The sequence below is a fragment of the Dinoponera quadriceps genome, unplaced genomic scaffold (assembly GCF_001313825.1).
Source record: "Dinoponera quadriceps isolate SergipeBrazil2010 unplaced genomic scaffold, ASM131382v1 scaffold2843, whole genome shotgun sequence".
Taxonomy (NCBI): domain Eukaryota; kingdom Metazoa; phylum Arthropoda; class Insecta; order Hymenoptera; family Formicidae; genus Dinoponera; species Dinoponera quadriceps.
In genome coordinates this window covers 206805-219920 of record NW_014557292.1, presented here as the reverse complement: position 1 = coordinate 219920, position 13116 = coordinate 206805, and the positions used below count along the sequence as shown (strand labels likewise).

General features: G+C 41.3%; 1 protein-coding gene across 1 annotated transcript; it reads right to left on the bottom strand.

Annotated features, from left to right (window-relative positions):
* Window positions 1-1829: 1829 nt before the first annotated feature.
* Window positions 1830-12744, bottom strand: LOC106748963 (neurobeachin-like). Its single transcript, XM_014627932.1, has 9 exons — window positions 12622-12744; window positions 7491-7698; window positions 5906-6259; window positions 4651-4777; window positions 4428-4536; window positions 4051-4226; window positions 3641-3915; window positions 1984-2120; window positions 1830-1877 (listed from the first exon to the last, which is right to left on the bottom strand). Exons 2-9 carry the CDS (start codon window positions 7549-7551, stop codon window positions 1830-1832), a joined length of 1287 nt encoding a protein of 428 aa, XP_014483418.1. The 5' UTR covers window positions 7552-7698; window positions 12622-12744.
* Between the last annotated feature and the right edge of the window lie 372 nt (window positions 12745-13116).

The following is a 13116-nucleotide window of genomic DNA, read 5'->3' as shown; positions in this document are numbered from 1 at the left end:
CTTTCAGGTGCGCCCAGCGTTCCTTCTTAAAAAGGATTCCAATTAAGAGAGCCCGGAATGAGTTCGTGCGTCCTATTCATGGGCAGCGTGTTCGCCGCTCGAGTTATAACGGGGACGACAGGTGGACACACGATGAAATCCTTAGGTAAGATCCAGAGAGAGAGAGAGAGAGAGAGAAATTCGGCGACAGGATCGTTGTCGGCTAAATTTCGACGCCAAGACAGGCTACGTCAGATAACGAGAGAGACCTTGCCGAGAGGCGTCGAAGGAGGGCCGCGATTGTTGACGGATGTCGACGCGATGTAGCACGGCTGGGTTTATTGTGCGTACGCACGCGGTGAAGAATCGCCCACTGCGACCGACCGAATGACATTACGTATTTCCATCATCGAGGCACGCCGTCGAGATGCAAATTCCGCGAATTTTACTCGTAGCGACGAACATCCGGTGACTCCACGGCGAACGGTGTCTATCGGTTAGATGGGGGGGNGGGGGGGGGGGGGGAAGTGTGGTAATTTCAGTAGATTCTTGAGAAACTGTTTGTGCTCACGTATGCCACCGATGTGTGGTTAGCGCGTGGAGTGAGGCGATGGGAGATAGGGAGGAAGAGAGACGGGAGAGCGGATAGGCAGGAGATACCGAACCCCGCGGGGGGCTCATAATTGCCGACCCTGAAGATCGGTCGACCCCATGGGGCCCTCCTCTGTTTGTTTTATTCCCTAGTTATACAAACGCAAGATCTACGACCGATATATGATAATCGTCCTTCTAGTTCTTCCAGTTTGCCTTCCTCTCCTCTCTCTCTCTCTCTCTCCTCATCTCCTCTTTTCTCAACTCCTTCTCGCGCTCCCTTATCTCGGCTTCCTCCTTTTTGCCTTTTATTGTGTAAACTATATGAATGTGGGGTGCCTTATGGACACTGATAGACAGGGACACGTCCAAACTAATTCTAGCTAGTATCTACTTCCACCGACCGGCGGTGCCGTGGAAGCTTTCGCCACGTCTCATCATTTACGGCGCGCACTTATTCAAATTCTACGCCGGTCGAAGTGATTGATACTCTTCGTTATGAGCGGCTACCTCACGCTCTCGCGTTCGTCAGTTCGAGAGAGCGCGGGCCGTAAAATATTATCCCGAACATTTAATATGTAAATATAGCGGGCGTCGCTATTACCGCGCACGGTTTTCAACCGGAGGCGCGGTGTCAACCGCACACGTTGATAAGGATATCGATAGGCGGCGGAAAAGAGTCGCTTGGGGGAAGAGAGAACAGTGTGTCGAACTGACGCGGAACCTCGAGTGAAAATTTCAATATTCCACATCGATTTCACAAAGGTCGTGCTTGAAGAATCAACGAGGGATATAGAAGTGCAACATTACACAAGCTATTCTCCTACTCCGATATTGTGCACACACAGAAATGGTTGACTATCAAATAATTATTATTATTAAGTGTCCTTCTTTGTGTCTCAATAAATAAGGTTTTTGGTGTGTAAACGTTTGCTATATTAATGCAGATGATTTTAATGTTATCCCCAGTCAGAATAGTGTAATTAACATACCGCACCACGCGATAGATATTCATTATTCCAAAGGCGTTGCTTACGATGCTGCAGTCTACTTTACAAAACGCTAATATACAAACTTGATTTCAGCCCTTTATGCAGCGATACGACGACTTTCAGAGAAAAACAAGGCCTTATCGCCACGACAACACGACACATAACCGGTATAATCATATTTCAAAAAGATAACACCTCGAACGTAGCAACTTGTCCCAAATACATGTATTCCGTCTTAACGAGGAGGAGACGAGGTAAAACTATTAATTATCGAAGATTATATAAATAAGGCGCGATACTTTGCGGAGGTACACGCTGAAATAATATATGTGCATATGTAACGTAATATAAGTCGAGCGTGATTTGCGTATTTATAGCATGCTTTCTCAATTTCTTTCCCATCTAGCGACAAATCACTTACCTCACAGTCGATTTTCTTAAACTCCGGGTCGTCTTCGTCCACCTCGAAGTACAGCTCCGTCGATGTAACTGATATGATACCGGGCGCCACGATACCGGGTGCGATCAATTTGCCTTTCGTGCTGATGTTCACCGGACCTGATGATGAAAGAGAAAAATACGGTCAGACCGGCGCGTGCAAGCAATAATAACATGGCAAAGTGGTCGGTAATATCGAATCAAAGACATGTGGTACGATGTGCAGATTGAAAACGAAGGGGCAAAGTTAAGTCGATAAACATGATAAGCGTCGATAACATAGAGACGATCCTCGAAATATTATGTCACCCAAACACTGACATAATCGCGTTATTCTTTTTGTATTTCTTGTACATATAGATTTTGCGTAAATCTAAGCGCGATATAAATATGAATGCGATGAATGTGAGTTATAAATTTGCTTCACCATATTTAATCAGCAAATCTAATCAATATATGCACAAATTTTTGCACAAACTTTTTTTCTCTTTTTAGGCCTCTAAATTTTAATTGAAGAAGGTGTAAAAGTATTCTTTACAATTCCGTTGATCGGAGCATTGACATTCGATACGTATGTAAATACGTAAATTAATTAAATGCTTCCACTACCAAAAATCAAGATTTATCCATCAGTGGAAAGCAATTTTACAAAAGTGTACAATAATGTTCGTTATTACCGATGCCACCTTATACTATCTATCGGGCGGTTGTTGAATTCCATCGCGATAGAACGCGTTTGGGAATCAATAAAATCATCGATAGATTTTCGAACACTTCCTATTATTTTAAAAGCATAATAAATAAATAATAAATAATAAATGTATCAACTAAGTGATGTCGCGACGGTGAAAAGGGTGAAAATTTTAAGGGACAAAGTCTAGTATTAAAAATGGCGTTTTGTGTTTCTTTCGCCATGTGAGTATTGTCGCGGAATAGTTTTTTTTCCAAATCTTCTGGAAATCTCTGACATCGATTTTGAAAATTGCACGACTCACTGCGCCTTCGCTGAGCCGAACAAATCATTTTTGTAGCTTCAGCAGCGTTTTTGCAGTTGAAATGTAAAAAGAATGCAGTATCGAATATGCACTTTATTAATAGCAATACTGTTCACTACTATTTTCTGAGGTCATATCTTGCAATATCACATGATATTTTATAAAAATGACAGCTCTTTAAAGCCACAGAGTGTAAAAACACTTAGATTTAAAATCCTTATCAGAAATGAATAAAATTAAAAGCATCTCATTAATAAAAGCACCTGATATAAGTCGCAGGATTTCCGTATCGGATACATTTTTACGCTGACCGACGGCTGAAAGTGTGAATTAACAAATTTCCAATCGCTTTCGTTACATATTAATTAATTGATCTCTGGGTGCAACTTTCACCGCTCGCAAGAGCAGCCAGCGCGACGTGAAATTCGCGGAGAGAAGTCAGGTATTTCGCCGGCGAGGTTCTCAAGCACGGCGTCCCCTTGAACCGCGGGTCTCTCGTAACAACGAGCAACAATTGACGAGCGCGACATTAAAATAACAAATTAGTCGGGATTGCGGTGCAAAAGTGGTGAAAGAAAAACCGGTTCGCGTGATGTGCCATTAAAGTGTCGCGTCTCGTTTATCGGAAAGGCAACACCGACCGACCTGCCAGATCGTTGTCGAGGTCCCTGTCGTCGGACAGCAATTCACTGTCATCCAGAAGATCCGCCGACTGCAATTGCTGTTGGTGTGCACGCGAGGCCGCGAGATGCGCGTGAAACTCCTGACGCGCTTGAAGTATCGCATCCTCGGGTGCGCCGTGTTCCAGGGCCGCCTTGAGAGTAGCCTCGGGGTGGCTCGAGCCTAGAGGATTGTGCACGAAGCGCTTGCGTCTACGTGCATCGTCCTCCCAAGCATCCAGCTTCCAGTATTCGGCCAATCTGCGAACAGCGAGAGCGATCGCGCGGAGCGTGTAGAGAAAGCGGTTGAATTACTTTCACTCTCGTTACATTCTTTTTATTCGTTCGCGCGCGACCCAACCGAGACGCGAGCTAACGTGTCGCGTTTGCATTTACTTTGCGGCCATTGGATCCATGTATCCCCAGGCGCCATGCTTGTTGGACAGGATGTTCCGGACCTTCTCCAGCAGTCTGCTGGCAATCACGTTGTCGCGTCTTCGTGCGGCGGTGATCAGATGGTCGCACATACGTTCCTCCTCCCGCCGGTCCAGCAACGTCTGCGCGCACTGAGACTGAATAACACGAGGGTAGTTATCGCTGTGCGAGATTTTTTCCCTCCCGTTTCTTTTTCTACGCGGCTCCTCTAATAGCGTCAATTAATGCCTCGAAAGAAAATCGCCCCGTCTCTCTCTCGAGGATTCTCCGACCGGCGCAAAAACTGGTCGTGTATGTTTACAGAGTAATTAAATAGCAAGGAGAAGCGCGAGCGATACCTCAAAGTCAGCATGCTTCAGCACGTCGTCCGCTCTCATCCGGTTCAAAATGAACTCCGCTTCGTTTGCGACTCGCACTATGTGATCCTTCATCGCGTGAGATAGCAACCTGCGTGTAACGAGAGGATACGATTTTCATGTGGGGGAAACGAGAACGGGTTCGATTTCGTTTTGCTGCGCTGTGCGCCCGCGCGCGCGTCACAGCGCGTAATAAACGTCTTACCTTCCCTCGTTAATGAGCTCGATGAAAGCGAGACCCGCGTGCTTCTGCAGGGAGTTTTGCCATTCCTGGGAGCAGAGGAGCATAACCAGCTCCACGACGGAGTTGCTGTTCTTGAACGTCGTCAAACCTGGCGAATTACGAAACGGGGAGGGAGGGGGTACTGTTAAGCGAATATAAAGGATAAATGCGCGAGTAACAATGAACGGGACGGAAGAGACGGCAGAAATGAAAATGGACGGGTGTCATGATTTACAAAAGTCGGGTGCGTTGTTAAAAATCAAGCGCGTCGATACGTCGCGAGACCATCAGCCGCCACGTTCCTTGAATTTAAAATCTGCGAGAACCGAACTCTACACGCATGTTGAATACTAATGATGAGCGATTACTCGGAATACGCTTGCTATCTTCCTAAAGCGAAATCATAAAATGACTAATTTGAATATTCGGTGTGAGATGGTGCAGAGAAGAAGCGATCTCAGAAGACTGGGAGGAAGAGAAAGAGAGAGAGAGAGAGAGAGAGAGGAAGAAAGACGGCCGGAGCATAAAAGTAACGATGGTCTCACCGTATGCGTGTGTGTGTGTGTGTCGCGAGTGTGTGTATTTTCGATTTTTGTTTATCGCGGGAGCATATCTAAATGTACGATTTTAAATATTACACGGGCAATAGTCAAATTCTTATCTTTACGATTTTACCTTTTTATCTTTTAACGACGGCATAATAATTATCCGGACTTTAGTGTTATTTTTTAATAACAGATCGCCCGGGACACGTTTATGTCGACGCGAAAATATTACACTTCTGCACGGGGACAGCCGGGGAATTTCAGTTTCTCGATGTCCTTTATGATCCTTTTCGACCTGTGAACTGTGATATATCTTGACGTCGCTACGAAAAAGCGTGGACCGCGCCCGGACTGTTGCCCGTGCAATAAAATTCAAGGTGAAATATGTCCTTTTCATTTAATCGGCCTCGGACATTCTAAATCACAGTGTACATTCATAAAACTCTGAGAACACGAAAGCCGTGAAATAACATCCTGTTACATCCAATTTTCAGGCTCGCAACGCGACAATGTCACTGTTTGCGAACTTTACCGAACAACGGTCGTGCGGTTTAATTTGAAAATAATAGAAAATCCGGACGGCATTCGGCCCCGCTTTGCTCGGACGAGAGAAACATTCCGCTTGCCGCGGAACAAAACCATGCACGCGTAAAACAGACACAGAGAGAGAAGTGACTGTACGTTCGACATACCCTTGCAGCTCGTACCTTTTCCTTCCATTAATAATTCTTGACCGTGAGAGCCAACGAGTGTTTTCGATAGAAAGGGAGCAAAGTCCACCATTATTTCCCGTAGAAGAGGACAAACCGAACCCAAAGCCATTTCCAGCTTTTGCGTGAGAGAGGCTTCGCGCGAGGGCGTCGGTACCGGTAAATGATCGACCAGACCTTTGATCGGCAATTCGTCGGCCCTGGGCGATGCAGCCGTCACCACCAGCCGATCGGGCACTCGCACCACCGAAATCTCCGCGGACGGTTTCTCCCCGCGTTCCGCGTTACCGAGCATCTCCTGCTCCAGAACATTGCCTTCGCTGTCTTGCATGTCGCCTGTTATGAAAAATACATCTCGCCTTACATCAAGCATTCCACACCGCGGGGAACCCGAGACCGAAAACCGCGTGGAAACCGGTATTTTGCTCGGACCGGAACCGTAAACCGCACCGAAACTTTAAAAGTCCACAGAACCGGAACCGAAATCGCATCCGTTTTTCTTTTTCCGGTTTCCGGTTCTTTCCGGCTTATTTCGGCTGTTTATTCTGTGATTTTAAGTGATCGTCTTTCTCATTTCATAATAAAATTCTAGTTCTCACGAAAAAGCAGAACATCGATTAGTTATCGCGGCAAATAGAAAATAAACTTCGAGCATGCGACATTGAACAGAAGAGGATTAATATGAGTGGTATATTACAATTTTGGGATGAATGGAAAGACAATCATCCTGAATTGTACAAATTACTCTAACGGAACGTGTATATTCTGAGAAAGTTCGGAGAATATCGAGATATTCCTCGAATATTCTCAGAATCTACATAATTTACATGTTCCGTTAGGAAGAAGTTATAAATAACGAGGATAATATTGTATATCTAAAAAGTTAAGAACAGAAGATGGAAATAATGAAGAAATGTCATCTACATCGGGGAAGTGGTATTATTATTTTTTATAATATATTATTGTATACGTTTTATGTAGGTTGAGGCAAAAGTATGGAAACCCTGAAATATTTCGAGAACGGCGCACTTTAGCAAAAAAATGGTCGAGACAAGGTTTTAGGATTTTGAGGGCAGAATTCAATAGTAACCTTTACTTTGACCTTGAGGTTTTAAAGGTTTTTTGACGGTCAACTTGTTTTTTTCTTTTAATGAAATCCCTTTGATTTTTTTGTATATTATTATAGCCTTTTTTGAGACCTTTCAAAACACTATAAGAAAGCATTTTTTCATTGAGTACTGTCCGAGTTATAAGGCTTGAAAGTTGCTATATAATATCTGTATTCTAAACAAGCACATTCATAGGCCGGTATTTAGAATCAGACCTTATATTTAAGGTCGTTTTAAGTTCATCTGAAGATGCTTTGTGGCCAATAAAACAATCCGTACAGTATCTGAAGATGAACTTGAGATGATTTTAAATATGAGATTTGATTATAAATACCACCCACACATAGATATTTATAAGTAAGGGCATATCAGAAAAGTTACTGGGTCTCACAGACCCAGCGTGCTAAACTGATCAGTAAAAAATAAATGTACCGATGAAGGATTAATGAGTGTCTTACCACGTGAATGAGCGATATTGTGGATATTACGCGGATCTTCTCTCGGATTCGTAATTGGCATCGTGTCGCCATCCTCGTTAAGGTTTACGTCTGTCCAGGCTTCCTCGGACGAATTGTGCTTATTTTCGTTATCGGTGGTAACTTCGGAGGGACTCGGGTCCGCGGTAATATTGCTTCGGTGTACGGTCTCCTCGCTGGAGTCGTTGCTCTGGGAGAGAGAAAGATCAAAGAAAGAGGAAGTGATAAAATACACTCGAGTTCTGCAATACATATATGTGTTTAGATTAAACCAACCGCGAAATAATATTACTGTTAACATTAGTCGTGACATAATTGATATTTTCCGTTAAGCATGTTGTTACAATTTTGTCGGTTCAACGAGAACCTCCTGGACGTTCGTTGACGGTTACGTAAAACTATTTGGATACATTTTCAGGCCTAGGAATACTAAGTTGCTACAGTATTTTGAATTGTCTGATATACAGGGTGATCGTTGGGATTGTCTAAAGTAAATAGTTACTATTTCGCAACAAATTGATCGAGGCTGAATAAAATGAGCAAAACGTCATTTTGTAGAAAAGCTTTGTCAAATTTTATTACCATAAATATGAAACAAGTATATAATATTTTGATCATTTAAATACACATTATTAAAAAAGGGGTAAAAATATGCTTGCGCGCATGAATTATCAGTATAAGTTTTTGAAATGTTCCTCGGAATCGGCACAGAATTACAATCATTTTCGAAAACTTTTAAATACATCGTCCAACATGACTGTAGGGATGCTGCGAATGAATTTTCGAATGCTACATGGAAAAAATTCCGGTTGCATTAGCTAGAAAGGGAACAATTAGATGTGTTTTGGTCGAAGGAAACATCATTTCTGGTTTTTATGGCTCACATGTTCTTATGATCAGAAATTCTGTTTCCTTCAACCAAAATGCACCTGGTTGTTCCCTTTCTAGTTAATACAATTAAACTCTATTTTTGTGTATCTATCAGCTCTTTAGTGTTTTGAGGCTACATAACATTTGTCTTTGATATTCTTAGAAGAAAAAAATCACACGATTCAAGTTGGGTGAATAAGAAGGCCATTCCAAATTTCTTTGAGCGAATTTCGAATATCCTAATCCAATCACTCTGCTGCTATATATTACGTTGGTGCAAATGAAATGACCGTTTATAAATATAAAGTTGAAACTTGTATTTTTCAAATTTAAAACTACATAACTAATCAAAATAGCTTCCACCTACTTCAATACTTCTGCCAACGTGATCCAAATGCATCAATGCACTTTCTAAAAAAATCTAGAGAGCGTGAATCGATAGACTCCTTAAATACATTTTTCACACTTTTTTTTTCATTGAAATTTTTGCCCACCAAAAACGCATCCGGATGCTTGAAAAGATGACAATCTGTTGGTGAGATGTCTAGAGAATAGAGAGGGTGAAGGAGAACTTCAATGTTCACTCGGCGAGTTTTTGAACGGTTTGTTTTGCAATCTGTGGTCTAGCGTTATCGTGTAACAGCAACATGCCGTGTCTGTTGTCTAATACTGGCTGTTGAGCGCACAGTTTTTGGTGCATGCTGGTAATTTCCTGACAGTACTTATCAGAATTTATAACCTCACCTTGTTTGGTAAATGAATAGTGAACGATATCTTTGCTAGACCACCATACAGACACCATCATTTTCTTGGGGTGAAGATTCGATTTTAGAATGTATTTCGGAGCCTCATTTGTATCTAACCACTGCGCAGAACGTCGGTGGTTGTCGTACAAAATCCATTTTTCATCACAAGTCACAATCCTGTGTAAAATTCCATCTGTATTCTGTCGCAACCGCAAAGAAATGCAAATTTCCAAACGTATCAATTTGTCTCTCTCTATAATTTCATTTATCCAACTTTTTCACTTTTCCCCTTTTCCCTTTTTTTTGTTTAAATATCGGACGACAGTTGAATGATTAACTTCGAATCTTTTGACTATCTTTCAGACTGTTAACCTTGGATCTGTTTCAACCATCCCCTTCAAAACAACGTCATCAATGACGGAAGGTGCGTGTCCGCGAGACAAATTGTCGAGGTTTGTGTCCCCAGAACGAAATTTTTCAAATCAACGCCTCGTCGTTCTTTCACTTACAGTACCTTTACCAAATGCAGTATGAATGTTACGCGTTGCCTCGGCTGCAGTATGACCAAGTTTGAACTCGTATAAGTAAATTATACGAATTTCTCTATTTTCCATCACGGCGTTAATGCAAACTACTGACTAACAGTACAATATAGAAATAAGGTTATGTGCGTTAAATCACATGTGGATCATGTACTTTTCACACAGTATATATACACCGTCCTCTGTATGAAAGAAAAGTAATCTATAGGGGTGAGAAATTCAAAACACTGAAAATGGCCATTTCATTTGCACCAACCAAATACTTTATATATCGATTTAAAAACATTACGCGTACGATGTGGGATCACATTATCTTGCATAAAATGAAATTTCTTTACTAATCTTCCTTTCTTTGCATGAGAAAAGAATTTAATCTCTAACAATTCTTTATAACTTTCATTCGTAACGGTTCCTTCAAAAAATTGCAGTTTCCTGCAAAAATTGCACCCCTGCTTAAAACGATCTATAAAAATAACAGAAGAATGTTTTTATACGAATCATTCGTATTTTGAATCTGTTATTGTATATATTATATTATTCCAATAAACCATTAATGTGCAAAATTTTAATAATTTCGTTATATATTCCGCATTAATGAATGCTTTTCTATTCTAATCATATATTAGGTTGTTCGGAAGTTTCGTACCAAATCTTTTACGTAAGTTCGGAACGCAACATTTTACTCAAAGAATAACTGTATTTAAGCAAATATGTACCACTTTGTTCAAAGACCCTGGCCAATCTCTCGGGTAGCTGTTCTAAAACGAAAGTTTCTTATCAGAGAAGAATCGACGTGAATTTGAGGGTTTTCAAAGGTCCGAATTTTTTGCCACAAAGAAAATGTTTCAAAGAGAGAAATAAGTAATACATGGGGCAAGGTTTAGAGAATACGTAGGATGAGGAAGAACGTTCCATTCGAAGAAGGTTCCTTTCGTTCCAGCAGTTTCCTATGGATGGACATCGCGACAAAAGGTGTTATTATAGTGAAAGGCAACTCCACGCTTGTTGATTAGTCCAGGGCGCTTTTGTGCGGTAGTATTCAGTTCGTCCCGGTGGATGCTGTGTTACACTACATTCGGCTGAAGAAGTTCATAATACACCATTCCTTTAAAATCCCATTGGATTCTGGGAAAAATCTTCTTTGGGCGAAGAGCCAGCTTCGAACCTTCGATACTTCGATACCACTTCCGAACTGTCTGGTAGGTGACGCAGGCATCTCCATACGAAAAGGATATCTCATTTAGGGTCTGCGAAGCTGTGAAGCCATATTGGAAGCAATATAGCATCACATGGCGAAAGTGGACTCCCTGGTTTTTCATTTTTCTACCTGATTTCTGTCAAAATGGTTGCATTTAGAAAGGCCAGGAAGGTTCCCTTGGCGGGCTCACAGATCAGGTTGGCAAAATTATCTGGAACGCCTTCGTTCTCATTGATTACAATAGCAATACGGAGCTCGTGAAATTTGAGACGAACTTTCCGAACAACAACATTGATGTGAAACAATAAGGCAATCTATTATGCATGACCTATGCAATCTTTTGCGATATTCTTCTATATCTGAATTGAATATAATGTTCTATTCGTCTGTTCTATATTATTTTGTAATAATCTATTCTTTTATTCAGTAATATTTTATAATATTACCCTGTTCAAAATGATAGAAAATAATACAAGCATACTGCATTCCGAATCATATATTCGTGATTTTGGACATGCTATCATATTATTCCAATAGACCATCAATGTGAAACTGCAGTGATTTTACGATATATTCTGTATTACTTTTCGTTTTTCTATACCAATCATATATATTGATATATGAATATATCATAGATTTTTCGATAGAGTTGAATATTTATTATCCTGATATATATATTTATATATCCTGATAATATTAAAAAAATATTACAAAACATTTTTAGAATATTGTACGAATATTATTTTAATATTGAATAATATTCATATAATATTCTAGGAATATCAAGCGCTTACAGGGTTTCCTTTCCGAAAACAAGAATTGAGTTACACTTCCGAATTCCAATTTTATCGGACGAAGAATTAATAGCGGAATGACTTGAAACTTCGCGTGGGTTATTACAAGAAAGAGAGAACCTGATAACCACATATATAATTGTATCGCTTATAGTTTCTACGAATCAACGAATCAGTATTCTTTAAACCACCCTCGTAGAAGCACTCGATAAGAAACACTTTTCCTTTGACGCTTGGAACATTCATTCTGACTGGTAAACCGGCTTGTACAACAGCTCGAATGAAATTGACGAATGCTTCGGGTACCGGAAGCTAATTAGTTAAATGACCGCCGAAATCGAAGAGGGGAAATATAACCGTTCACTTTAGACGCAATCCCAATGGTCACCCAGTACTAACGGAAAGAAAAAAAAAATATATACCTAGCTATATTTTATACCACACAAACGTTTCATAAGATAATTTCATACGGTCATACTTCATGATAATCTCTCGCGTGCCATGTACTTACTTTGTTACATGCAATTAGTAGTATACCACCACTACTATGCAATCAACTAATATATCATAGGAAGAGAAAGAACCAAGCTTCTTATGTATTCAAGCTCCGACGGCGAACTTAGTGATTCTACGTAGAATACGACCGAGTGATTGCACACGCGTGTGTGAGAATTTACTACGTATATTACATTATGGCGACATTACAATACGTAAGCGTCGAGGAGGATGTAAGTCGAGTCAAAGTAAAGCGATTGCTCGCTCCTTCCCGCACCCGTCAAATGGGCATTGTTATCCACATTCCTCTCTCGCACACTTCCGTCGCGGATACGGATGTCGTTACGTAGGATAGTCTCTCAAGATACATTATTTAGCCCGGTCGATCGTGTTAACAACGCGAGAACCAGATCCCCCGCTTTCAACCAGCCTCTCTCACCCAGATCGGTTATTCTGATTAAATTTTACCTGTAGATTTCGTGGCAGTGGTTCGGACCTTGTAGAAGTGCCAAGCGTTGGTTCTGACGAGGTGTAATCCTCAAGAATAGTCCGCGGCCGAGGTACACCACTGTGACCTCCCTTCAGAACCAGTAGTTAGTACGCATAGCAATGCAAGCAGAGGAAGTTAACAATGAGAGAAATTCAAGATTCAAAGTCTCGCATGCTCGATAGGAGTCACAAGTAAGGTCAAATACACGGTTCGACTCTTTCGGAGGTGCAGATATATATATATATATGTGTGTGTGTGTGTGTGTGTGTGTGTGTGTGTGNGTGTGTGTGTGTGTGTGTGTGTGTGTGTGTGTGTGTGTGTGTGTACATGAAACGACTTTGCGTGACTAACGCGGTCGGTACGGCGATATCAATGGCCGAATCTCAATGTCCGTAATGTAAGATATACGTGTCACACGTGCGAGAGATATATAATGATTACGAGAGGACATAATCGAGATATAGTGATCGTTA